The sequence below is a fragment of the Rutilus rutilus genome (assembly GCF_951802725.1).
Source record: "Rutilus rutilus genome assembly, chromosome: 1".
NCBI lineage: Eukaryota > Metazoa > Chordata > Actinopteri > Cypriniformes > Leuciscidae > Rutilus > Rutilus rutilus.
Genome location: NC_140209.1, coordinates 61764416 through 61792170, shown reverse-complemented (window position 1 = coordinate 61792170; position 27755 = coordinate 61764416). Strand labels below are relative to the sequence as shown.

Below are 27755 nucleotides of genomic sequence, written 5' to 3'. Positions count from 1 at the left end.
AGATGGGGGACTCGAGTCATATGACTTGACTCGAGTCAGACTTAAGTCGCAAATTTTAGGACTTGAGACTTGCTTGACAAATATTAATAAAAAACTTGACTTGACTTTGACTTGATATTCATGACTTGAGACTTGACTCGGACTTGAGGTAAATGACTCGAAATAACTTGTCTTTTTAAAAATAAATATCTGTATTTGAACGCACCGCAACAATCACGTGACGCAGCAGGAACGCGCGCTGTGTGAACAAAAGCCGTAATAATGTAGTGATGACGCTGAAGCGCGGGATCGTTCACCAGCTGTGAAACGGTACGTAATGCGCAAGTTTATGATCGAATCAGAGAAAAAAAAAATGCACAAGCATGGTTTCGCGTGGGTGCACAAATCGCAGCTCATAAGCAAACTTAAGACGCTGCTAAGACATTACAAGTCACATCGATGTCACGTGTCTTTACGGGATTTTTACGGGTTGTGTGTGAACGCACGCTCTGATTCCGGAAAATCACTGGCAGTGTGAATGAACCTAAATCAAACGAACCCGGGTCAAATCTTGGGTCACTTTATCCGTGTATTTTCCGGAATCTCTGTGTGAAAGGGGCTTTGGTCACACACCCTGACAAAGGCTCATTAGCCGCAACGCATAGTTGTGCAAGTACTTGTCACCTGATTTTAAAATATTAACGCCATGATGAAATAAAGGCTTTCTATATATTTTTAATAATATTCGAGTGCCTTGGATTAATGATTTTTTTATGATCTGAATAATCCCTTACATACAAAAGCACAGAGAAAAAAATATGTTCTTGAAAACGAAAATGAAAATCGGGTTAAAATATGTTACAATATGCCATATTCCAGTTTTTCTTACCTGCATGCATCCCTTTGTACTATCTAGTTATATGCTACCAATACTATATAGAAAGAAATTCATCCCCATTAAACTCTTAAATCTACAAGGATAGATGTCAGTGCTACTTCCTCTTGTGGAATGACTATGCACTTTATTCACATGTACATACTAATATATCAGGTACCTTGACACACTTTTCTTTATTATTTTAAACGCCAACACCAATTTAAGAAATGTTACCATATTTTCAACTTGCTCTGTTGCAACTGTGGATGTGCTTTCAATATTACCCTGTATATTCTGACATATACGTCTGACAGAAATAAAGTCAGTCTGGTTAGTAATAAGTGAAGCTGGTAATGCTGTTTATGGAGTTGTTTAATCCTCCTCTGCTGAGATCTTCACAGATTTAATGTCTTCTTTTCTCTTCAGTTGATTTCATCTAAGACTGTGGCTGAAGTTAGTTGTAGTTCTTGTGTTTCTGCTCGTCTCTTTTTCTGTTCTCTTCTTTCCTTTTAGTGATTCTGCTCGTTAACAGGCTTATTAAGGCTGAGATGACTCCATATTTAATACACACAGATTTTGTGGCTCAGATAAGGTCCAGTTCAGGGGTGCGTTTCCCGTACAACTATATAGCTCGCTGCTTAACTACCATAGTACAATGCACGTTCGCACATGCGCAGTCTTCAAAAACGGTGCTTTAAATCTCTTGACAAACTAAAAGACGTAAATTACATTTGTATGTATTCTAAATAAATAACACGGGTTGTACTGAATGTACTGAATGTCAGCTTGCTTATTTTGCTAAAGATAAGGATTTATTCAGTCTACATCTCATGTAAACTAGAAACTATGCTTCTAACCACAGCTCGAGAGCTGTCGTTCCAACCACACAAGTTTGCGATGCTGTTTGCGAACGTTCGTTGGAACGATGGTTTCGGGAAACACCAAATCGTTGAACTATGCTGATAACGACGGAACTTGCGACCATAGTTGGCTAACGATGCTTTCGGGAAACGCACCCCTGGTTTATTTCTTTGCTCTTGGCTGACATGTGGCATTGTTATGGCCTGCTTGTGGCCCAGATCTGGCAAACAGAAGCCCAAGGGCCGTCATTCCACACTGCATGTGGGCCAGATCAGTATTCCTCAAGTGCCAGATGTGGGCCGGATCTGGGCTGAAACTATTTTGCTATGTGGGAATTTATTTTGCATTTACATTTGATTTGAATAATTGCTGTCTCCAATCATCATGTCCAATCATCATCATCATCATAATAATCAGTGCTAATTTATATTTTATCCATTTAGCATCAAGACAGAGTTTGGAACAAAGGAGTCTCCATATGTGCTGTTGCTCAGTTCCGGCTTTACAGTCTCATCTGATGTTTTAGCTCTGACCACGGCCTGTAAGATGGATCTCTACAGGTTTCCCTTCGACACCCAAAACTGCACTATAACACTTCAGTCTACAGCGTATTCAGGTACATCTGAAACACATGAATCAGTTTAGACAAACAAACACAAGATAACATGATTTATTCTTCTGAACTATTTGACTTATATTAAAATATAAAATAATAAAATATTCATGTCTGTTCCCACAGATCAGGAGATTGAAATGTATACCTTGTCTGATGAAATTTTTGATAAAAATCATATTATTAACAAGTCGAAAGAGATCTTTCAGAGCCAGGGAGAGTGGGATCTCATCGATATAATTAACAGTAATCATACCACTGATGATGATATTGGATGGCGTAAAATGCATCAGCTGATCTATAAGGTACAGCGCACTGGATATGGAATGTAAACCAATATTGAATATATAAATACAATTATTTTACAAAACAAAAACAACTAGTTCATGAGTTTGTGAAAAATATGTGTAATAAATGTAATTATTATATATTTTAAACTTAAAAAGGCAGGGGTATCAAATATCTTCTAAGTTAACCTTTTTTTTTTTTTTTATACAATTGAAAATATACAATTATATCAAATATACAATTATATAAATTATACAGCAAATACATTATAGCAGTGGTTCCCAAACCTGTCCTGAAGGACCCCCAACACTGCACGTTTTCTTTGTCTCCCTAATCAAACACACCTGATTCAACTCATCAGCTCATTATCACATGGGTTAATGAGCTGATGAGTTGAATCAGGTGTGTTTGATTAGGGAGACAAAGAAAACATGCAGTGTTGGGGGTCCGTCAGGACAGGTTTGGGAACCACTGCATTATAGTATACATTATTTTATCTGGTATTTAATGTTCAAAGTCAACATGTAAATTCTATGGACACAGCAAAATCCCCAGTGTTAAATTACACTGCTCAGTGTTTATATAATCCACACTCTCAGAGTGGTGAGAAAAGGAAAGAAAAGGTTAAAAGAAACCTGAAAGGTTCTCTCAAAGTTATGAACAAACCTTATTTAACTGAAGCAGTGTTAAAGTTAATGAGATAATTTTGTGATTAATTGAGTGATGAATGAGCATTATTGAAGACACCTGATGTTAACAAGCAGAATCACTGAAGGAGAAAATAAAAAAAAATAAGTCACCATTATGGTGATCAGTGTCTGCTTTAGTTGTGCTCTTGACCCTTACATTTTAACTTTAGATTTAGTTTGAGCATTCATAACAGCCAGATGAACAAAGAGAAAAAGTGATTTGATGGTGTTGGTTGTGTTTTAACATATTTTTTTGCCTGAATCACTGAACTCATTTAGAGCCTAATCTCTGAATTAGATTTAATTTATTGATTATAACAGCACTGTTCTTGCATAGCATAATATATTTTTTTAGAGTTTTCAATATAATCCAATGGATTTCTTTAAGTTACTCTGAAACAAAAGTTTTTTTTTTTATTTTTTTTTACATTTTGACACATACACATCGAGAATCAGCCTGTGAATCTCAACAATGGTGACAATTATAAAGCATGTTGCAGTGCATTCTGGGCACCACCAATCAAAACTGATTCATGGCTCCCATCATGCATTGCTGAATGAATAAATAATGAGGTTAATTTTGTTGTTAATTTCCTTTATTCTTACTATTTTATTTTTCTGCTGTTTTTATGTGACTTTTTAGGTGCTTGTTTTCTAATGTTCAGAGTTGATCAGAGGTGTATAGTCCAGAAAGTAGAAGTCCTGCCATATGTTTATTCCACCCATAAACTCAGTCAGCTGATTTCACTAATTAGTTCTGTCTCCTGTCTGAATTAGCAAATCCAGGTGATTGGAACAAAATACTGAGGAGAACTTTTACTTTCTGAACCTGGACTTTACACCTCTGGCCACATGTCAGCCAAGAGCAAAGAAATAAACCAGAACTGGACCTTATCTGAGCCACAAAACCTGTATATTAAATATGGAGTCATCTCAGCCTTAATAAGCCTGTTAACAAGCAGAATCACTGAACGAAAGAAGTGAACAGAAAAAGAGACGAGCAGAAACACAAGAACTACAACTGACTTCAGACTAGGGCTGGGCGATATATCGCACGATATTGTTATGCGCATCTCATCAGTAAAGCCGGTTCCTTGATTAGTAGTAAATCGCCATCACCTGCTTTCAGATGGAGCGGCATTTACTACAAAGAGCCGTAGTTAACTGACAAGCTGAGCCATATCGCATCAATATCGCGGACGTATCGCCAGCGATAATTAATGCGATATGGCTCAGCTTGTCAGTTACCTACGGCTCTTTGTACACAGCAAAAACTCCAGTGTTAAATTAACACTCCTGGGAGTGTATATGAACACTCAAGAGTGTTGATGTTAATGAGATAATGAAGTGATTAATTGAGTGATGATTGATCATTATTGAAGACACCTGATGGTAACAAGCAGAATCACTGAAGGAGAAAATCACAAATTGTAAGCCACCATTATGGCGATCATTGTTTGCTTTAGTTGGGCTCTTGACCCTTATATGTTTACTTTAGATTTAGTTTGTCTGCTGTATCTGAGTTATAACTGCCAGATGAACAAAGAATTAAGTGATCTGATGCTGTTGGTTATATTATGACAATCATCATTTGAACTTGATCACTGAACTCATTAAGATCCTTCTTTCTGACTTAGATTTATGTTGTTGGTTACAGCATAACTGTGATTCTGCATAAATGCCCAGAATTTTTGATATAATATAAAGGATTTCATAAAAGTTGTATTAAAAAAAAACTTTGTTTTAGGCACACACAGACCTCAAGATTCAGTCTATGCATCTCAACAATGGTGACGAGCAGAATATTCAATTAGGAAAAGTAAATTACATAGACAATTCAGATCATAATTTATTCATACCGCAAAGCATGATGGGAGCCATTAATGAGTTGTGATTGGTGGCAGCCACTGCAACATGCTTTATTATTGTCACCATTGTTGAGATTCACAGGCTGATTATTGATATCTGTGTTTCTAAATGAATACTTTTGAAAGTCTTTTGATCAGAACAAAGTTTATTAAATATTTTGGATTATAAATGAAGTACTGATAATCATATGCTGTAGAATCACAAAGCTGCTGCTAACAAGTTAAACCAAACTATCTCAATAGGTTTCATTTTTTAGACCACAGCATTATTATATCAAAACATAACCAACACTATCAGATCACCCATCACTTAATTCAATTTAACTGTTATAAATCAATAACAGCAGACTAACAACAGTGAAATTTAAAGTAAACATATAAGGGTCAAGAGCCCAACTAAAGCAAACACCCATCACCACAATGGTAACTTACAATTTGTGATTTTCTCCTTCAGCGATTCTGCTTGTTAACATCAGGTGTCTTCAATAATGCTCAATCATCATTAAATTAATCACTTAATTATATCATTAACTTCAACACATTAACTTGAGTGTGGACTCATACACTCCCAGCCCCAGGAGTGTTAATTTAACACCGCTCCATCTGAAAGCAGGTGATGGCGATTTACTACTAATCAAGGAACCGGCTTTACTGACGAGATGCGCATAACAATATCATGCGATATATCGCCCAGCCCTACTTCAGCCACAGCCTTAGATGAAATCAACTGAAGAGAAAAGAAGATATTAAATCTGTGAAGATCTCAGCAGAGGAGGATTAAACAACTCCACAAACAGCATTACCGGCTTCACTTATTACCAACTAGTTATTGAGAATTAATAGAGGTGTAGATGTTGATGTTTTATTGGAAATAATAGGTTTTGTAACATCACCATTATGGTGATCAGTGCTTCCTTTAGTTGGGCAGTTTGACACTTGGATTTTTTTTATGCAAGTTTTTAGGTCTTTGTAACAGTATTTACCAAAACGCATAATTTGTTACAAAGGAAGACATGAGCAAAGATGGTCATGTGTTATACTTTGAACCATCATTTAGTAGACAGTTTCACTAATTTCATCACAGACCAAAACTGATTATTTATTATTAATAGATTGTTTTCAACAACGATAATTCCTTGCCATATATAGATCAAATATTATGACTTGTGATTTTTTAAATGGGGAAGTTTTTTCAAAATTTTTAAAATTTATTTTTTGAGACACACATAGACATCAGTAAGTACCATATGAATCTCAACAATGGTGACATGCTTCATGGAGCAATGCATGCTGGGAGCCACCATGTTATAAAAGCCCCAGCATGCATTGCAGCATGAAGCATGTCACCATTGTTGTGATTCATAAGTGTATTGCTCATTGTTAGTTCATGCTAGTTAATACAATAGTTAATGAAATTTTAACGTAAAATGAAAAATTTGATCAAACACAGCTAGATTTTTATCGGCATTAGAATTTAAGTGAAATTAATTTATAGGGATAGGCATTATGACAAAATTAATATATCACCAAATGTGTTTTATTTCACATTACCTCTATAATTAAATTCTAACTAGTAACAGTTACCCCTCTTTCACACCGCAAGCGTGAGCGGCGCGCGAGCGTCGCATCCGCGCAACTACATCATCACTGCAGCAGCAGACTCCCGCGAGTATTCACACTGGAAGCGTAGTACAGCGTTACAGCAGCGGCTGCAAACCGTGTTTGGCAGACAATATAACCATTTCAAACAATGGGTCAGTTCTTTCAACATTTTTGTTTTTATAATAATACACCTTACTTTCACCCAAAACAAATAATTAAAAAGTTTAAATGGGTAAATACATATTTGTTATACTTAATGTTCTTTTCTGGCATAATTGTTAAAACACTAGACATTGGCATTGTTGTTAAAACTCTTGACATGCTTATTCTGTGCATTTTGAGCACGTTTTGTGTTAAATCACATTTATTTTGTCCATCAAAAGCATCAAAAGTGTTCTTTCACTTTAATTGAGCGTGAGCAGCACAGCAAAAAATAGACCGGACGCCGAAACCCCCGCTGCACTGCTGTTCACGCGACGCTCCTGCTTGACGCTCACGCGCTGCTCCTGCTCCCGGTGTGAATGCACTCATTGATTAACATGGACGGCGGAAAAAATACGCGCTGCTCACGCGCCGCCGACGCTTGCGGTGTGAAACCGGGGTTATCTCTCTTATTCAATTATTACTTGTTATACTAACTGTTTTTTCTTTTAAACTGGTACATGGCGCACCCCTATTTAATTTCTGTATTTAATTCATAATTCTCTTAGTGTTTAAGTCCATCGTGATGCTAATATCTCTCTCTCTCTCTCTCTCTCTCTCTCTCTCTCTCTCTCTCTCTCTCTCTCGCAGATCACCATAAAAAGGAGACCTATCCCAGCCAGCAATGACATGTGGGGCCCAGATGAGGGCTTCATGGGCGTCAAATGTGGGACCCATTATGGGCTTGCACCCGGGATCCACATTGGGGCAAGCCGTGGAAGCCCAGACGTACTAAAAGTGGGACATGTCAGACCCATTTGGGCCCCACATGTCATTGCTGGCTGGGTGGTGACTAGCGTGACTTGAAATGTATTGAGTTACAATTACACTGTAAAAAAAAAAATCGTAAAAAAACGGTCAATGACTGTCAGCTGCGGCTGTCAAACAAAAAACGTAAAAATAAAGTAAAATATCCTAATTTAAATAAGTGCAAAATACTTTTACAGAAATCTTCATAGATCTTTTTTAACAGAAACACACAGTTAAAACACAGTTATTTCACATTTATTTTCAGATTTTTTTTTACTGAAAAACATACAGTTAATTATATGCATGATTTGTTGTGACTATACGTCACTGCATCAGCAACTACACAGTTACTGTCTGTTAAATAAAGCAACATGCAGCATATCATCAGTGTTTCTCTGCTCATCCTGGACTGAAGCACAGGCTCTACTCTTCAACACAATGGTGACACACGACACACACCATACAGAAACACTTTAAACCCCAATAGAACATTAAACACTACCAGATCTCTCAGGATCTCAGCATCTTCACTTATTACAATCCAGACTTTATTTCTTTCATACTAACATTCTTATTGAGAATTAATAGAGGTTTAGAAGTTGAAGTTTTATTGAAAAGAATAAAGTTTGATGTCACCATGATGGAGATCAGTGTTTGCTTTAGTTGGGCTCTTGACCTTTTAGTGTTTAACTTTAATGTTTCTCTGGCTGCATTAACTATGTGTCTTTGATGCATAGTTGCTATTGCAGAAATCCAAGAGAAACTCAGATTAGATGATGTTGGTCACTTTTAGTGATAATAGTCATCATGTAGCCTCCTGCTTTATTAATACCACCTGAAGTGAAATATCTGATTAAGTAATTAAATATTAATTGTTCATTTTGCATTATAAAACTGCTGTAGAAGATCCTGCAGTGCTTTGATACTCAGATTTTATAAAGTCATTATACAGAAGATGTTTTGACAGGATCATATAAACTCACTCAGACATCAAGAATCAGCGTATGAATCACAACAATGGTGACCTACTATAAAGTCACAAAAAGGCTTTGATGGTTGTCACCATTGTTGAGATTAATATGTTGATTCTTGATGTCTCTATACTACTAAAAAAAATGAACGAGCTCAAAACTTTTTCTGTACAATATATATATATATATATATATATATTTTTTTTTTTTTAGATTTCAGATTGTTATAATACTGATGCAACAATATGTCAAGGGTTGTGTGAAAAATTACGACATTATTGTAGACTTTGTATAAAACTAAACTCCATCTACATATTATGTAATCTAAGCTAATATATTCATAGATTTGACTGACACATCAGGAAATCAGATCCTCATATGATGATTATAACACCATCAATGAATGACCAAGATCATCTGATGGTTTCTCCTACATTTATTGCTAAAACAAATGTGTATCAAATACACAGTTAATGCAGCCAGAGAAACGTTAAAATTAAAAAGTAAAAGTTCAAGAGGCCAACTAAAGCAAACACTGATCTCCATCATGGTGACATCAAACTTTATTCTTTTCAATAAAACTTCAACTTCTAAACCTCTGTGAATTCTCAATAAGAATGTTAGTATGAAAGAAATAAAGTCTGGATTGTAATAAGTGAAGATGCTGAGATCCTGAGAGATCTGGTAGTGTTTAATGTTCTGTTGGGGTTTAAAGTGTTTCTGTATGGTGTGTTTTGTGTGTCACCATTGTGTTGAAGAGTAGAGCCTGAGCTTCAGTCCAGGATGAGCAGAGAAACACTGATGAAATGCTACATGTTGCTTTATTTAACTGACAGTAACTGTGTAGTTGCTGATGCAGTGATGTATAGGCACAACAAATCATGCATATAATTAACTGCATGTTTTTCAGTAAAAAAAAAATCTGAAAATAAATGTGAAATAACTGTGTTTTAACTGTGTGTTTCTGTTAAAAAAAGATTTATGAAGATTTCTGTAAAAGTATTTTGCACTTATTTAAATTAGGATATTTTACTTTATTTTTACGTTTTTTGTTTGGCAGCCGCAGCTGACAGTCATTGACCGTTTTTTTTATGATTTTATTTTTTATAGTGTAAATTGTAACTCAATACATTTCAAGTCACGCTAGTCACCACCCAGCCAGCAATGACATGTGGGGCCCAAATGGGTCTGACATGTCCCACTTTTAGTACGTCTGGGCTTCCACGGCTTGCCCCAATGTGGATCCCGGGTGCAAGCCCATAATGGGGCCCACATTTGACGCCCATGAAGCCCTCATCTGGGCCCCACATGTCATTGCTGGCTGGGATACTGTATGTCATCAACATTATAATACCAGTATTTTTCTTCCTTGTGCTGGATTTGATCTCCTTCTTCGTTGACTCAAATGCATCAGACAAAGTGACCTTCAAAGTGACTTTACTGCTGTCTATTTCTGTGATGCTGCTGATTATCAACAACACACTTCCCTCTACAGGGAAAGACATCCCTCTGATTGGTGAGTCTAACATTGACCTGATTATTTAATATTACTTCATTTTTAGTACAAAGTAATACAACTCAGTAATTGAATCTCAAATGTAGTCACAACAATCAAACAAAAAGGATTTAAAACTACAGTATTCCCTTAAAAGGAAGTATAGTTAGTTGAGAATTTAAGGATTTAAAGCAGAACAGTTGCAAATCCTTCTCAAATTAATTTAAAGTTGATGCCTCCTATCAAACAGAGGAAAACAGAGCACAAGATCAACCTCCTCCTGACTTTCAGTTCTTTAAAAATACTCTTCTTCTTCTTCTTTTTGAAATTTTATTTGCGGTTGACGAACAACGATATGGTGTATTACCGTCACCGACTGATATGGAGTGTGGATCAAAATGATATCCTCTCCCACAAATGATTCATTTTTAAATACTGAAAAATAAAACGTACTCGGTTACTAACGTAACCTCGGTTCTCTCTAGAAGAGGGAACGAGTACTGCGTAAGATATCTTACGCTAGGGGAAAATCCTTTTTCCGCGAGATATTGAAGCCAAAAATTATCCTTAATTTTGTAATAATGCAAAACGCGTTGCGGCAGCATGCAGACATAGGCGAGACAGCTCGCGCGCCTATTGGCTGCTCTGCGGCAACTGCAGCAGCCTATCGAGCGAGGCCTGGCGTGACGCCAGACCCAATCAGGGCACTTCGCGCCCGCTGCGTCACGTCCCGCCGAAATGGGCGTGGTCTAGGCCTATAAATACCGCTCGCAGGCAGCTATTATCTGGTTTTTCATCATCGAAGCAACCAGAGCGTGTGCATGCACGGCAAGATACACAGTACTCGTTCCCTCTTCTAGAGAGAACCGAGATTACGTTAGTAACCGAGTACGTTCTCTTACGAGAGGTCTCTCGTACTGCGTAAGATATCTTACGCTAGGGGACCCAATGCAAAACGCCGTGCATGCTGAGATCTGACACCAAAGACCCAAGGGCGAAAGCCCGGGGTACATATAGTGCACAATCACTCAGGGAACTCACAGGGAGTCCAGGAAGAGGGAGGGGCGAAGCCGCACTCTTCCACATATGGTAGCGTCGCTGAGACGCGAATTTCATCATACAGACAGGGCGGGGTACGGCCTGAACTGATGGGGGAATGTGGGTCTTACACAGTTTGCCCAGGCACATCTCGTGCTGCTACTTTTTTACTGTCGAACATTGAGCTGTGCTCAGTAGACGCAGCATTCTGAGCTGATCGCATCAGGTCAGACAATACTGGTAAACTTAGACCGACAGCAGCCTGGCCTGCAGGGCGGGAACCTCTAGGTTATAAAACCTTATAAATGTAGACGGGGAGGCCCAGCCTGCCGCCATACAAATATCTTGCAAGGCAATCCCACTTGACCAGGCCCACGAAGAGGCCATGCCTCTCGTGGAGTGCGCTCTGACACCCAACGGGCACTGCATGCCCTGGGAGGCGTATGCCAGCGCTATAGCATCAACTATCCATCTGGATAGGCTCTGTTTCGACGCGGCTAGTCCCTTAGAACGTCCGCTAAACGAAACAAAGAGCTGCTCCGTCTGTCTGAAACCAGACGAGCGAGACACATAAGCTCGTAATGCCCTGACTGGGCAGAGGAGGCTCGCGTCTCTTTCCTCATCAGGGACCGGTAGGGCTGACAGGGAGATAACCTGCGCCCTAAACGGTGTGTTGAGGGATTTCGGAACATAACCGTGCTTAGGTTTGAGTATAACTTTTGAGTCATTAGGCCCAAACTCCATGCACGCCGCGCTCACAGAGAGCGCGTGCAGATCCCCTATGCGCTTCACCGAAGCGAGAGCCAGCAAAAACACCGTCTTGAAAGACAGGTGTTTCAAATCGATTGACTGTAAAGGCTCAAATGGCGCACCTTTCATGGCTTCCAGAACCGTAGAAAGGTCCCATACGGGGACTGAGGGAGGTCTGGGAGGATTCAGTCTCTTAGCCCCTCTAAGGAAGCGGATGACTAAATCGTTCCTTCCTATTGACTGACCAAGCGTTGTTTCTGAGAACGCTGCTATAGCCGCCACATAAACTTTGAGCGTGGAGGGGGCCCTGCCCCCATCCAACAGCTCTTGTAGGAAGGAAAGCACCTCCGCCACACCACAGTCTGTGGGTGACACACCACGGGCTGTGCACCAGCCCGAAAACACTGACCATTTCGAGGAATAGAGTCGTCTCGTAGACGGAGCTCTAGCCTGCGTGATTGTGTTTAATACTCCTTCAGGGAGTCCAACATGTACCCGTTGACGGCCCAGACATGAAGGGACCACAGTTCCGGGTGAGGATGCCAGATCGAACCGTGGGCCTGTGAGAGGAGGTCTCTCCTCACTGGTACTGGCCACGGGGCAGTACTTGCTAACTGCATCACGACTGGGAACCAAGGTTGGTTTTTCCAGAACGGTGCCACCAGCAGTACTGAGCATCCTTCTTCCCTAATCCGTTCTATCACCTGAGGCAGGAGAGAGACGGGGGGAAAAGCATAGAGCGGGCGGCGGGGCCACACATGGGCCAGCGCGCTCCTGCTCTTTGAGAAAAATTCCTGACAGTGAGCGTTTTCTTGAGACGCAAACAGGTCTACTTCCGCTCTGCCGAATTTCTTCCACAGCAGTTGGACTGTCTGTGGGTGTAGAGACCACTCGCCTGCCGGAACATTGTTCCTGGACAGTCTGTGCTGAACAAACTGAACAAAGTGCTTGTGAAGCGACAGTTCAGGATGCTCACGACCAGACAAATCCTTGTGCAGATTCGCCAAGGAGTGCTTGTGTGTAGGGATGGGCACTGGGCAGTGGGCATTCTTACTACACATGAAACACCATCGGCCGTGGCCGGGACACCAGAAAATACACTCTTTTGGGGATTTATCTGGGTAGCCGTGAAAACGGCATTTGTGTGCAGGCAAGCGGGTGACAGAACCGACTTGTTGGCTGCAGAAAACACTGGAACAGTCACATTTGCTGGAACTGGACGAGCGAATAGCTTTGGTGTGAGTCTGGCCGCAGCGGGACTTAAACACCGTCGTTTTCCTAGCTGTGCTAGGACGACTTCGGGGCCTCGGGCTTCATCGTAATCCTAGGTCGCGGGCCACGTACAGCGGGGCAGCGACCGGATGAGCGGGAGCGCGGTCTCGCGCTTCGGGCCTGGCGGCGCTGTGAAGTGGAGGCAGTGGACGGTGGCTGTGGCTGTGAGCTCTGAGCAGACGGTTTCGCACGGCCTGCTGCAGAGCTGGAGCGCTTCGGGAGGAAGTGCTTCATAGCCTGTGACGCTTTCTGTACCTCTGCGAATCTCTCCGCGAAATCCTTGACGGAGGATCCAAAGAGGCCTGTGGCGGAAAGCGGGGCGTCGAGGAACGCGGTGCGCTCAGACTCGGCCATTTCCGAGAGCGTCAGCCAAAGATGTCTCTCAGTCACGGTGAGAGAGGCCATATTCCGTCCAATGGCTTGCGCTGCAGACTTAGTAGCACGGAGAGCGAGGTCCGTGGCACTCCTTAAGTCCGGCACGCAGATCGCGTCAGGCCCTTCCTCATCCAGCTTACGGAGGAGATCGGCCTGGAAGATCTGAAGCGTTGCCATGGTGTGCAGCGCTGACGCAGCTTGCCCGGCGGCGGAGAAAGCGCGGCGGAGCAGGCTTGACGTCGTGCGGCAAGCTTTAGAGGGTAGGGCCGACTTAGCACGCCGTCCAGCAGAGGGCGGGCATAAGTGGGCCGCTATCGCCTCTTCGACCGGCGGCAGCGAAAGGTATCCTTTGTTCTTGGCATCGTCAACAGCGGAGAATGCCAAAGAAACAGCAGGACGCACTCTAGCCAAATAGGGGGCGTTCCAGGACTTGGCGACTTCTTCGTGTAACTCAGGAAGAAAAGGCGCCGGTCTGGACGCAGGCGAAGCGCGCTCCCCAGGCAGGAAAAATCCATCCAGCCGGTTGTGAGCGGGCTGCTCAGGCGAAGACCACTCGAGGCCGAGGCTCGCCGCGGCCTGTGCGAGTACTCGCATGAGCTCCGTCTCGATGGACGCTCTCTTGCCTGAAGACATGCGGGCAGGGGGCGAGGGGTCCTCAGAGCCCGCCCAATCCTCACTGCCTGACGCCAGGATAGAGCAGGAATCATCCTCTCCCAGCAGGGCTTCCTCATCCACGATGTCAACGGAAGCGGCGGCAGACGGCGGCCGCTGTCCGTCAGGAAGCGAGGCTGACGAAGCCGGGGAAGCAAGCGGGCGAACCGGCGAGCTTTGGCGGCTGGGCACGACGCTTTTTACGGCGCGACGCCGCGGCGGGCGGGGGAGCAGTCTCGGTGAAGAAGGCTAGGCGAGTCCTCAGAGTCGCCATTGCCATCAGCTCGCAGTGAGGGCAGCCGCCGTCAGTGAGCGCGAGAGCTGCATGTTCCTCACCCAGGCAGGAAACGCAAATCACGTGGCGGTCCCCGTCGCTGAGTGTGGCTCTGCACGAGCGCAGGAAGGCATCTTTAAAAAGACGCTAGCTCTTTTAGAATGTGTGTCGCGGCGGCGACACACACACACAAAAGTACAGTGTAATAAAAGGGAAGGATATAAGCGCCGGAAAGCGCAGCAGGAAGGCAGGAAGGCGGCGCGGCCAGCGACTTCAGTGACTCGTCCCGCTGAAGGTGCTCTCTCTCAGACGGCGCGGCTTCTTCTCCGGCTCCAGCGATGCGTGTGCTTCGCTTGAAGGATGAAAAATCAGATAATAGCTGCCTGCGAGCGGTATTTATAGGCCTAGACCACGCCCATTTCGGCGGGACGTGACGCAGCGGGCGTGAAGTGCCCTGATTGGGTCTGGCGTCACGCCAGGCCTCGCTCGATAGGCTGCTGCAGTTGCCGCAGAGCAGCCAATAGGCGCGCGAGCTGTCTCGCCTATGTCTGCATGCTGCCGCAACGCGTTTTGCATTATTACAAAATTAAGGATAATTTTTGGCTTCAATATCTCGCGGAAAAAGGATTTTCCCCTAGCGTAAGATATCTTACGCAGTACGAGAGACCTCTCGTAAGAGAACTATAACGTTCATTTCCCGAGCTATTTAGTAAAATATCTCCTAGTATAAATTGCATTTTTATTTTTGCTAGATTTTGCATTAGTATCCTTTCAGCCTCGTGTTTCTGACAGTATAGCATAACATGTTCCACAGTTTCTTCTTGTCCACAAAATTCACACCTTCCCGTATCATGTTTACCCATTTTATAAAGTGTACTATTTAGTCTTGAATGTACAAATCTCATCCTTGATATTATTATCTCATCTCTCCTGTTTTTCCCTGCACTTCTTATCTCTCCCACTTTCCTTTGAATTCTAAAACCATCAACCTTTCTTCTCCTTATCCCATTGTTTTTGCCAAACTTTTTTTAACAATACTCTTGATTTCAGTCTTACTTAGCCTAACAATCAAGTTAATGACGTAGTTTTTTAGGGCTTTTTTTCTACATTCTATTTAAAAATCATAATTCAGAATGTCTGATCTGTTGTAAGAAAATATTGTTGATGAATAAAATCTATTAATAACAAATAACCACTTTTGGTCTGGCGAAACTTCTGGCAAAACTTCACATCTAAACCTCTGTTAATTCTCTATATGACCTTCTGTAGACGTCTGACAGAAATAAAGTCAGTCTGGTTAGTAATAAGTGAAGCTGGTAATGCTGTTTGTGGAGTTGTTTAATCCTCCTCTGCTGAGATCTTCACAGATTAAGGCCACATTTACACATAGCCGGGTATTTAGAGAAACGAATATTTCCCACCCTCCGTTTTTCAATAATAACATTGTGCATACAACATTGTTTTCAAAAAAGTTGTCATTTACATCAACTCGCATAAATACGCCGTTGAGTGCCATCATAACTATGCCAAACCTATGGGCGGCAGTGTAGGGAGAAGGATAAAGCCATGCAAGCCAATCAGAATCCTCAGAATCGACAACACGAATAACACAAGCAACTTCCTATGGCGCTCACATGACGTTAAGTATTTTCTGGCGCATAATGTGACGTTTGAGAACCTAAAACCCCATTTCTCCCAGTTGACACAGCAACACATAATCGGCGTTATCAGAAATCTCCACTTTGGCCGGAGTTTTTAGAAATAATCGTTTTCTGTGATAAAAACGAGGTTTTCGTGTAAATGAGAGGCCGGACCGCAGGGAAATAGTTTTGCGTCTTCCCTTCGTGTAAACGGGGCCTTAATGTCTTCTTTTCTCTTCAGTTGATTTCATCTAAGGCTGTGGCTGAAGTCAACTGTAGGTCTTGTGTTTTTCTTTCCTTCAGTGATTCTGCTTGTTAACAGCAGGTGTTCATCACTAATGCTCAATCATCACTTAATTAATCACTTAAGTATCTCATTAACTTTAACTCTGATTCAGAGTTATTTTAACTCTCTGTAGAGAGGGACCAAATGTTTTCTGAGCAGAGTTAATTTAACTCTGGGGATTTTGCTGTACTGATTTCAAAGGTCTTATCTCCTCTATCCACTGTGTTGTTAATAATAGTGCAATCATTTCCCCTGTATAAACAGATAACTCATCTCTGAGCCTTTTTCCTATTGACAAATTAAATTCTGGAACAGTAAACGCTGTTCCTATCTTATTGTCCAAACTCTTAGACGCATCTGTGTATATCTGTACATAGATGTGGTACTCATTAATATATGTCTGCATCATATATGAAGTACATTCGTTATCCTTGTTTTTCTTTTTTTAACAATGTAAAATCTACTGTAGCGTCTGAAAATAACCAAGGTTTTATTACTGGTAGTGGTACTGTTGGACTAACTTTTAACTGACTAACTTTAAGTTCTGTTGCTTTCTGTAACACTGTCCATCCGAAGCTTTTTGTTTTCCTCCTTTCTTTTTCCCAACAAGACTTTAAAGCATCTAGTGTTGGATGCTCTTGACTATGGCCTTGTAAGTTAACCCTTGCTGTAAAAAAGGCCAAATTCTGACAGTATCACACCATTTTCTATTAAAACAGTAATATACCGTAGAAAACAATGCATTCTGGGTTATTTTTTTTTATTTTTTTATTTTGAGAAAATAGCCTACAGGAATATACTGTGAATTAACAGCACTCAAAGTCGACACTCTTTGTGTCCAGGGGTCTCATTTATAAAACTGTGCGTAGGAACCTTACTAAAAGTGTGCCGAAAGCCAAAAAAGGCGTACGCAAAAAAATATTCAGACTTATAAAACCGTTTGTACGCCAGAACCTGCGCAGAATTCACTTTATAAATCCCAGTCAGCGGAAGATTGTGCGCACATGCGTCTACACCCCGAAATAACCATATATGGAGCTTACAACGCCTAGTTTTACTATGCAGATCCTCATCTGCATATCATTTGCATATGATTATTCATCCACGTGATAACGTTTAACGTACAAGGCACATTACATTATAAAAAATCATGTAGTTGCCTATCCTTGCCTTGTTTTTGAATACATAAATCAAATAGTGTATAAAATACATTTCAGAGAAAGTTTTTCTCAATCTTTTCCACTGGCCGAATTGTATTTTTAATTGATTTATATTTTTAATGGAAACAGATAGGCCTTGGGCATTATTTGCACGAAACTATTTTCTCAGACAATCTGGTATTATCATGATAAGCAATTATCTCTGTGGTTAAAACATTAAAACAGCACGCCACAGGAAAAGTGTTCAAAAACATCGCATCCACAACAAATATTTCTATTGACTGAATTTGAATATAAAAAATGTTGTAACTTCTCAGTAATGATTTCATGTTTAAGTGTTTAACTCCATTAATTTGAATGGAATATTTAATCTAAATGTTTATATCAGAAGTAAAACATAGTTTAAATCATTATTTTATTTATTTAAACTGTTATTTGCGTCAGTTTCACTTAACGGCCCAACGCGCTCGCTGACGCGGACATTTAAAGGTGAACTAAGTAACTTTTTTTACCTTAACTGAACAGCTTCGGAGTCATTGGAATGGTTATATTACTTATTTCGGGTTGAATGGTGGTCGTTTCGCACCCCCCTGGTGCCCGTGAGCTGAAAATACACACTTGCAACTTTGGGGCGGCGGGCCCCCGGCGTCAGGAAGTCTCACGTGATATCAGGTCTCGCGATGTAAACAATTGCTTTACGGCCAAAATAAATCTGCTAAAATGCTGTCATTATTGCGCTCCCTCACGCTGTTCGAACCCGAATGAAGAAGACGTTTTAAAGAATGTCCCCTCTGCTTTGATGTCGTTGATCTACTAGCCTCTGGTGTCTGAGAATAGCCAACGAGTTTTTACAACAGTGTTGTCAAATATCTATTCCGAAGCTGTGGGGGGAGCTCTAGAGAGAAACCTGCGAGCAAAAAGCGAGAATACAGCGAAGAAATCCCGAAGTTACTGAATGCAGCTTTAAGAAGGGATGGATATTTGCTTCAAGTGACAGGCTTGGTGAGTGAAATTATATTTGTATTATCTTTCTGTATATGTTTAATTTTCTTTAGATTTTCTGTCTAAAAGTGACCAAAAAGACACTTAACTCCAGCTCACCATCGGTGTCGCCAAACTGCTCCATCTCCAAAACGTTCGTACGCATGGGTCAGAGTTTGCGTGCAGGTGCGCAAATTTTCCCGTCAAGTTTGTTTTTATAAATCACAACTTATGCGTCGGAAGTGGCGTACGCCTCTTTCAGGGCCTCTTTTGTGCATACGCAGCGGTTATAAATGAGGCCCCTGATCACACCTTATACCCTCATCCACTATTCCCTACATTAGTTCACTAATATAGTCCACCTGACAGAGTGAATGAAAAGAAGTGAGTGAATTCAGAACTGATGAACACCTGATAATCAGAATTACTGAAGGACAACAACAAAAAAAAGAGAAACTACTACTGACTTCCAGCCACACTGAGTGTGAAAACAGTTTACAAACCAGTTTAACATTATTTCTTTCATACATGTTCAAAAGTTCTTGTTGAGAATTAACATATATTTAGTTATTGATGTTTTATTGAATATAATAAAGTTTGTAGTCACCATGATGGAGATCAGTATTTGCTTTAGTTGGTCTCTTGACACGTGACTTTTTACAAATAGTTTCTCTCTGGCTACTGTAATTGTGCATTTATGAAACATATTTGTTATGGCAAGAAACAGTCAGGAGGAAGTTGATCAGGTTTTTTTGATTGATGATGCCATGATCATTCTGGACATGTCTGATTTGCTGGTCTCATCCCCATGGTTTGAACTTTTATATCTGTGTGTCTACAACGTGAAATCAATGTTTCATGGCAACAGCGTTCCCAGTAATTTACAGTAAAAAAATAAATAAAAAACAAGCCTGGTAAGGTGTATGTCAAGAAATCTGGAAATTTTTTACACTGAATATTTGGAGAACATTCTTGTAACAAAACTCTGTTAGCTGGGCAGTTTCCTGTTTTTCACAGGGGTTTTCTGCGGTGTGATCTTCTTTCTAATTGGCATCAGCATGGTGGAGACCATCCTTGTGAATTATCTGATGGCTAAAGGAGCTAAGAAGAGATCAGTGGAAGCTAAAGCTGCTGTTAGTGGACAAGATGGTAAGAACTGACACAACATCAGATTATGAGGAACTTTTTTATGTACTTTATGATTTTATTTCACAAATTAAGGTTTATTAGTGAAATAACGAAGACTTTTTTGCTTTGTAGCTTTGGTACATATGCAAAGAAAATATAATAAAATTAATCTTTTTAATCTGAGTAAATAAGACTTTAAAATAGGACAAACTGTTTGAATGGATAGATGGATAGATGGATGAATGAAAATAGGATTTGAAGTCTGAACTTAGCAAATGTGAAACCATGCATTATCAAATTCTAAAGCCACCCCAAAACCACATGTGAAATTCATTTGTTTTTCTATAATAGAGTATGTGCGATTATGAAGACAAAACATTCATACAGAGCTATGCTTTTTTCCTCTCACAGATACTGTAATAGACCAGCAGAATCCTCCAGACTCAGTTAGAGATCAGAATGAAGAGCAGTCTTGTACTCCCGACCGTCTGAAGGAGATCCTCACTGAGTGTCGTCAGAAGACACCTCTGTCCTGGACCAGATTGGCAAGAATCATAAATGTGACCTTCTTGGTTCTTTACATAATCACTATTGTTGTGTTTATGTCTGTGCTTTGGAAGCATTGGTATATTCCATAATGCTTAAAATAATGAATTCGTCTGAGTAGGGTAAACTTAAATAAAATAAATTAGTTCAATCAAATTACCTTTTATGAGTATTTAGAACTTTCTTTTTCTTTTGAGGTCACAGAACTGAAATATTTTAAGTAATCTGAATTGTTTCATTTAATTTAGACAAACTTTTTCTGTTATGTTGGCATTTTTAGGGGGGTAACCATTATGGTGAAGAGTGGAGCATGAGCTTGGTTTGAGAACAAGTATATGTAACCTATGCTGACTAAATAAGTCAGAATAAGCAATAAAAAAAGAAAAAAAAGAAAATGAGTTCTTGTTATTTTCACATTCTCCATTAAAAAAAAATCTTCAAACTGAAAAAATGATTGATCTATTGAAAAATTGATCTACACCTATTTGAAGTCAACAGAGTCAACAAAGTTAATTTTGAGAAAGATCTAGTTGAAGTTTCCTGAAGGTTCCAAAACATAATCATTTTGCAACCAAACCTTAAAACATACGCTGATAATAACACCAAATTTGGCACAAAAAAAAAAAGTAAGTCCCTCAAACCCAGTCAGGTTGAGAAGCGTGTCATTGGTTAAAGGGATAGTTCACCCAAAAATTTAAATTAGCCAATGATTTACTCACCCTGAAACCATCCTAGGTGTATATGACATTCTTATTTCAGACAAATGCAATCAGAGTTATATAAAAAAATGCCCTGGCTCTTCCAAGCTTTATAATGGGCTTCCAATCATTTTTTGGAAGTCGATCAAAGTGCATCCATCCATGATAAAGGTGCTCGAAACGGCTCTGGCGGGTTAATAAAGGCCTTCTGAAGTGAAGCGATGCATTTGTGTAAGACAAATATCCATATTTAAAACTTTATCGACCAAAATAACTAGCTTCTGGCAGACCGCTGTACACACCGATTTATGGTGAAAGAGTAACACTTGAACTTGACGCACAATGTAATGACGAACTCGGTTGCCCAGCCCTGTTTGTTTGAACCGCGAGAGGCGTAAAAGCTTACGCTACTCCTACATCCTACGTCATACACCGTCAAGGGTTACTCTTTTGGCGTAAGTCGACTAGCGTACGGCCATCTGCCAGAAGCTAGTTATTTGAGTTGATAAAGTTTCAAATATGGATATTTTGCTTGACTTCAGAAGGCCTTTATTAACCCGCCAGAGCCGTGTGGATCACTTTAATCATGGATGGATGCGCTTTGATGGACTTCCAAAAGAATATACCCATTCACTCTCATTATAAATCTTAGAAGAGCCAGGACATTTTTTAATATAACTCCCATTGTATTTGTTTGAAATAAGAATGTCATATACACTTAGGATGACTTCATAGTGAGTCAATTATGGGCTAATTTTCATTTTTGGTTGAACTATCCCTTTAAACTTTAAAGGCTACCCATGTAGCAATCCATATACAAGATTATGCAACAGAATATCAATAATAACAATAAAATATAGCTGCGAGCAGCAATTGTCAGGGTTCAAGTGGTTTAAGGCCTTTAAGCACATGCGTAAAAAGATAATGTTTTATTTAGCAAGCCTGTTACCGTCTCAATCATAGATGGAAATGATCATTTACAGCCAATACAGTAAATTTACCATAGAAAAATATATAGAATACATTTTTTTTTAACAGTTAACGATAATTCATAGGCCCATGTTTTTTGAGATACGTCAATGTACGCAGAGACAATCATGGCGGCTCGGACAAAGGCATGGCATGCCAATTTTCGGACTAACGGCTGCATAATGTATGACCATTTTCATGTCTTTTCTATTTTATAGCGCCAACAAGTGGCCAATCAACTTTTTTTTTTACCGTGACCTCAAGTGGAGCTCTTACATATGTGTGCCAAGTTTGGTGAAAATCTCTCATTTCCTTTTTGAGGTATAGCCATTTTGGTAAAAGTGGCTCCTCCCACTTCAAACATTTTTACACGCCTTAACAACCATGAATCAAAAATTTCTACTTCTATTTTAATTTTTTTTTATAATTATTGCTAGTCAGACTCCAGAGAATCTTTCTGTAGTGTGGACACATATGTACACTGAGGAGTGTTAATTTAACACTGGGGATTTTGCTGTGTAATAAGTTGAGACTACTCAAATGTTTGAGGAAAAAGGTTGCGTACGTTTTTTTGAGTAATGGGAAAATTCAAACTTAATTGAGTTGACCTAATGTAGTCTTCTCATTGAATTAACTTAAGTGTTTAAGTAAAGATAACTTAAAAGGCAAATGGACTAATCTCAAACTTGCCATTTCAAAAACAATACATTTTTTTTTTTTTTTTACATCAACAGCTTTATTAGGGTTACATTGCATATCTTAACTTCTATAATGCATGCTGACCGAACATCATATTAACATTTAATCAGTAAAAAAATACGATTACAATACTTGTAATCTTAATACTTAAATTAAATCAATTGATTAAAAATGTATTTAGAAATCGGTCATTTAAAAGTGAAATTGACCAGATCAGAACAATTGATCAGAACAATTAAAAGCACACTCTAATGAACAACAACATGTTTGTAATCAACTTATCTTTAACTTAACTTATCTTTCACCCTTAGTAATAGTTGTGTGCGAGTCTCTGAGTTGTCCTCGGTGTGAATAGATAGATCTCAATATCATACAGTCACTTTTAGAATGGGTTCAAATATTCAAAATATGCTGGAAAACCAAAAATTGTACAGGACCTGGATTTTGTCTTAAAAAGTTGTCGATCATCCAGGTAATGACACAGAATTAAGAATGAAAATTATTATAAAAAAAATTAACATGGTCACTCTTAAATCCTTCTTCTTTTTTTTTTTTATTTTTTATTCAGCTATAATTTTGACAATGTAAACATATGTTAGTTAAGTGAAATAGCTTCATCAGGGCAGTACTTAAAAAAACAACTATTATTATTTTTTTTTATTTTTTTTTATTTTTTCATTTTTTTTTTTTTTAAATTCTGCAATTTGATGTAAACCTTTGTTGTATGTGTGTGATAGAGTCAGTACTGCAGGCTAACATCAGTGAGATCTCATCCTGTGGAAACTGCCACTGTTCTCATTGCTGCAGTCCTTCAGATGAATGGTTGGGGCTGGGAACGGACGATCCTGTGTTTAAAAAAAAATAAAATAATTAAGACATATTTTTTCTAAATACACTGTACAGTTCTCATTGTTTAAACACAGGTTAGAGTGATATAATAATAAAAAATGTAACAATACAAAGCAATTTTGTTAGTTGGACAGCAACAAGAATGGAAATAATCAAAGCAAGTCAAAGTGCTTTCTTGCCGTTTCGGTAACTAAATAAAATACAAGATAACTTGGGAAACTGAATGGTATTCAAACAAGAACTCTTTCTCTGTGCGTTAACTTATTGATGACTCTGTTCTTTGAAGAGCAGCAGTATTCGAGAAGAATGGCAGCATTTACCTAGCCTGGAAATCCAGACCTAAATCTAAAAGATTAATGGTCTGGCATCGACTAATGAAAATCTCCCCAGCTCGAGGGGCGGCACCAAGCATGCATTTGAAAATCTCACTGCACGCAATTGGATAACACTACGACCAATCACAACAATAAACCCCATACGCTTAGCTACCAGCGGAGCTTACTGGTAGATTAGACTCTTGCCGTATCCGGTCAGCAAAACAGCAAAAACGCCCTTCTTGTAAAGGAACGATTCGAGCGGCGTCTTCTGTTCCTGTTTTAGATAAAAAGCCAGTCTAACTCGTTCATTGTAGCGGCCAAAGCCGTTTCAAACAACTGGTGTTCATCCATAGCCATCTTGCAATGTTTACTAATGACTTCGACATCACAGCGCTATCGTCATCTGTTTAGCTCGCCTCTAGCCCGCCTATATCAGATAACCCGATGTGATTGGTGCAGCTCGGATCGAGGGGCATATTTAATGAGCATCATTACTCGACACCAGAGTAACTCGTTGAGCAAATTCAACTTGTGCTCTCGCGAGAACTCTGGATTACCAGGGTAGCATTTACCACCTGGCCTGAAAACAATCATATATATGTATATATATATAATATATATTTAAAAGTGTAATATGCTGAGTAAAATGTGAACAAGATTTACTGTATGTGTTCACCTGAGGTTCTCTTACGAGATGAGTATCTTACGCTAGGGGAAAAATCCTTTTTCCGCGAGATATTGAAGCCAAAAATTATCCTTAATTTTGAATAATGCAAAAAGCGTTGCAGCAGCATACAGATATAGGCAAGACGGCTCGCGCGCCTATTGGCCTATCGAGCGAGGCCTAGCGTGACGTCAGACCCAATGAGGGTGCTTCGCGCCCGCTGCGTCATGCCCCGCCGAAACGGGCGTGGCCTAGGCCTATAAATACGGCTCGCAGGCAGCTGATATCTGTTTTTTTTTTCATCCTTCAAGCGAAGCATACGCATCGCTGGATCCGGAGTGAAGCCGCGCCGTCTGAGGAAGCCTTTTCAGCGGGACGAGTCGTCACTGAAGTCGCTGGCCGCGCCGCCTTCAATCGCCTTCCCGCTGCGCTATCCGGCGCTCATATCCTTTACACTCTGTGCTGTGTGTGTGTTCGCCGCTGCGACACACACTTACTAAAAGAGCTTGCGTCTTTTTAAAGATACCTTCCTGCGGCTCGTGCAGAGCCACACTCAGCGACGGGGACCGCCACGTTATCTGCGTTTCCTGCCTGGGTGAGGATCATGCAGCTCGCGCACTCGCTGACGGCGGCTGCCCTCATTGCGAGCTATTGCCTATGGCGACTCTGCGGACTCGCCTGGCATGTTTCGCCGAGACTGCACCCCTCGAGCCTCGGCCTCGAGTGGTCTACGCCTGAGCAGCCTGCTCACAACCGGCTGGATGGGTACTTTCTGCCCGGGGAGCGCGTTTCGCCTGCATCCATCCTTTTCTTCCTGAGCTTCACGAAGAAGTCGCTAAGTCCTGGAACGCCCTATGAAGTGCTATAGACCTCGCTCTCCGCGCTACTAAGTCTGCTGCACAGGCCATAGGACGGAGCATGGCCTCTCTCACCGTGACTGAGAGACATCTGTGGCTAACGCTCTCCGAGATGTCTGAGTCAGAGCGCGCCGAGGTGCAGAAAGCGTCACAGGCCATGAAGCACTTATTACCGAAGCGCTCCAGTTCTGCAGCAGGCCGTGCGAAACCGTCTGCTCAGAGCTCACAGCCTCAGCCTCCACCCACCGCCGCCACTTCACAGCGCCGACAGGCCCGAAGCGCGAGACCGCGCTCTCGCTCATCCAGCCGCCGCTCCGCGTGGTCCACGGCCTAGGATTGCGGTGAAGCCCGAGGCTCCGAAGTCGTCCTAGCACGCCTAGGAAAACGACGGTGTTCAAGTCCCGCTGCGGCCAGACCTCCACCAAAGTTCATCGCTCGTCCAGTTCCAGAAAATGCGACTGGTCCAGTGTATTTTGCAGTCAACAAGCCGGTTCCACTGCCCGCTTGCCTGCACACAAATGCCGTTTTCACGGCTACCCAGATAAATCCCAAAAAGAGTGTATTTTCTGGTGTCCCGGCCACGGCCGATGGTGTTATATGTGTAGACAAAATGCCCACTGCCCAGTGCCCATTCCTACACACAAGCACAGCCCGTCACAAAGGGCTCGCGCACATGAAATCGACTCAGATCGATTGCGCATTAAACGTAGAAAATGTGCCCACTACCCAGTGCCCACAAACACTACGTTCTACATGTCCCAAGGTTTCTGTAAAAACGAAACCAAAATGCATTCGCTCTGCTCAGGCGGACAATGCTCTCAGTGTTGCAAATGTGCCCGCTATCCCGCGCCCACATCCACGCACAGACATGTCAGTTCCTACGGGAATCGCCCAGCCCTCCCCCTCTCGGTTGACGGCCGCAGAAGGGTTGAGCGCGGGCAATCTGCCCGCTGTTATCAGCGCGCCCCCTGCCTCAAATGTCACGAGCGCGATGCTTATGCACACCGAAGCCTCTCTGTCGCTGACCGAACAGAGCGCGCTTCGCATTCAACCCCTAGCTATCCATGCAGATGCATGGGCAAAGCTGCCCGGGGTTTCGAAGTGGGTGCTAGACATTATAGAAAGAGGCTATTCGCTACAGTTTCGCCGACGCCCTCGCCGCTACACGGCGCGCGTCGAAACCACGGTAAAAACAGAAGTAGCACATCTACTTCGAGCCGAAATTGTGAAACTATTGAGCAAAGGGGCCATAGAGCCCCTTTCTCAAGCTCAAAGCGAAGGAGGGCTATACAGCAGATACTTCCTGGTACCGAAAAAAGACGGGGGTCTCAGACCCATACTAGATCTAAGGCAACTGAACAAAGTGCTTGCAAAGCCACAGTTCAGAATGCTCACGACCAGAAAAATCCTCGCGCAAATTCACCGAGGAGATTGGTTTGTGTCAATAGATCTGAAAGACGCGTATTTTCAAATACAGATAGCGTCACATCACAGGCGATTTTTGAGATTCGCCTTCGAGGGCCAGGCATATCAGTACACAGTCCTGCCGTTCGGCTTATCCCTAGCACCCCGTACATTTACGATGTGCATGGATGCAGCGCTCGCACCCCTCAGACTACAGGGCATGCGAGTACTGAACTACTTGGACGATTGGCTGATTTTAGCTCAATCTCACTCGGAGCTCATAGAGCACAGGACCATTTTACTCGATCACCTCGAGAATCTGGGTCTCAGAGTCAATTGGGCAAAAAGCTCTCTGTCCCCCAGGCAGATAATATCTTTCCTGGGCACAGAGCTGGACTCGCTGTCTATGATAGCACGCCTATCACCACAGCGTACACTGGACATTCAGCGCGCAGCGAGCTCTTTCCGCTGCTGCGCATCTGTCCCTCTCAAGAAGTTTCAGAGGATGCTGGGTCTCATGGCCTCAGCATCATCAGTGCTTCAGCTGGACTTGCTTCGCATGCGCCCACTGCAGTTCTGGCTGAAAACGAGAGTGCCACGCGGGGCGTGGACCTCCTGTCTGCTTCGTCTCAAGGTAAATCAGCGCTGCATCACAGCTCTGAAACCTTGGAAAGCAAAAGACTGATACCAATCAGGTGTAAGCCTGGGGACTTCCTCGAGGGTGAGGGTGGTGTCTACGGACGCATCCACCTCGGGATGGGGAGCGCTGCTCGAAGGCAGACCGTTCTTCGGCCAATGGTCAGAACGGGAGAAGCTTCTGCACATAAACTGCCTCGAAATGTTGGCAGTAGACAACGCGCTGACGTGTTTTTGTCCCCAAATAAAAGGACGCCACGTCCTGGTCCGCTCGGACAACATGTCTGTGGTGTCCTACATAAATCGCCAGGGCGGCCTTAGGTCCCGGAACCTGCACAGGCTAGCAGAACGCCTCCTGGTATGGGCT

General features: G+C 41.6%; 1 protein-coding gene across 1 annotated transcript; it reads left to right on the top strand.

Annotated features, from left to right (window-relative positions):
* Positions 1-9983: 9983 nt before the first annotated feature.
* On the top strand, positions 9984-20999 carry LOC311298786 (acetylcholine receptor subunit alpha-type des-2-like; the record flags this gene model as incomplete). The annotated part of the gene is made up of 3 exons (XM_084422024.1): positions 9984-10215; positions 19639-19770; positions 20161-20999. The coding sequence occupies 3 exons, from the start codon at positions 9984-9986 to the stop codon at positions 20385-20387; spliced, it is 591 nt and encodes a 196-aa protein (XP_084278150.1). The 3' UTR covers positions 20388-20999.
* Between the last annotated feature and the right edge of the window lie 6756 nt (positions 21000-27755).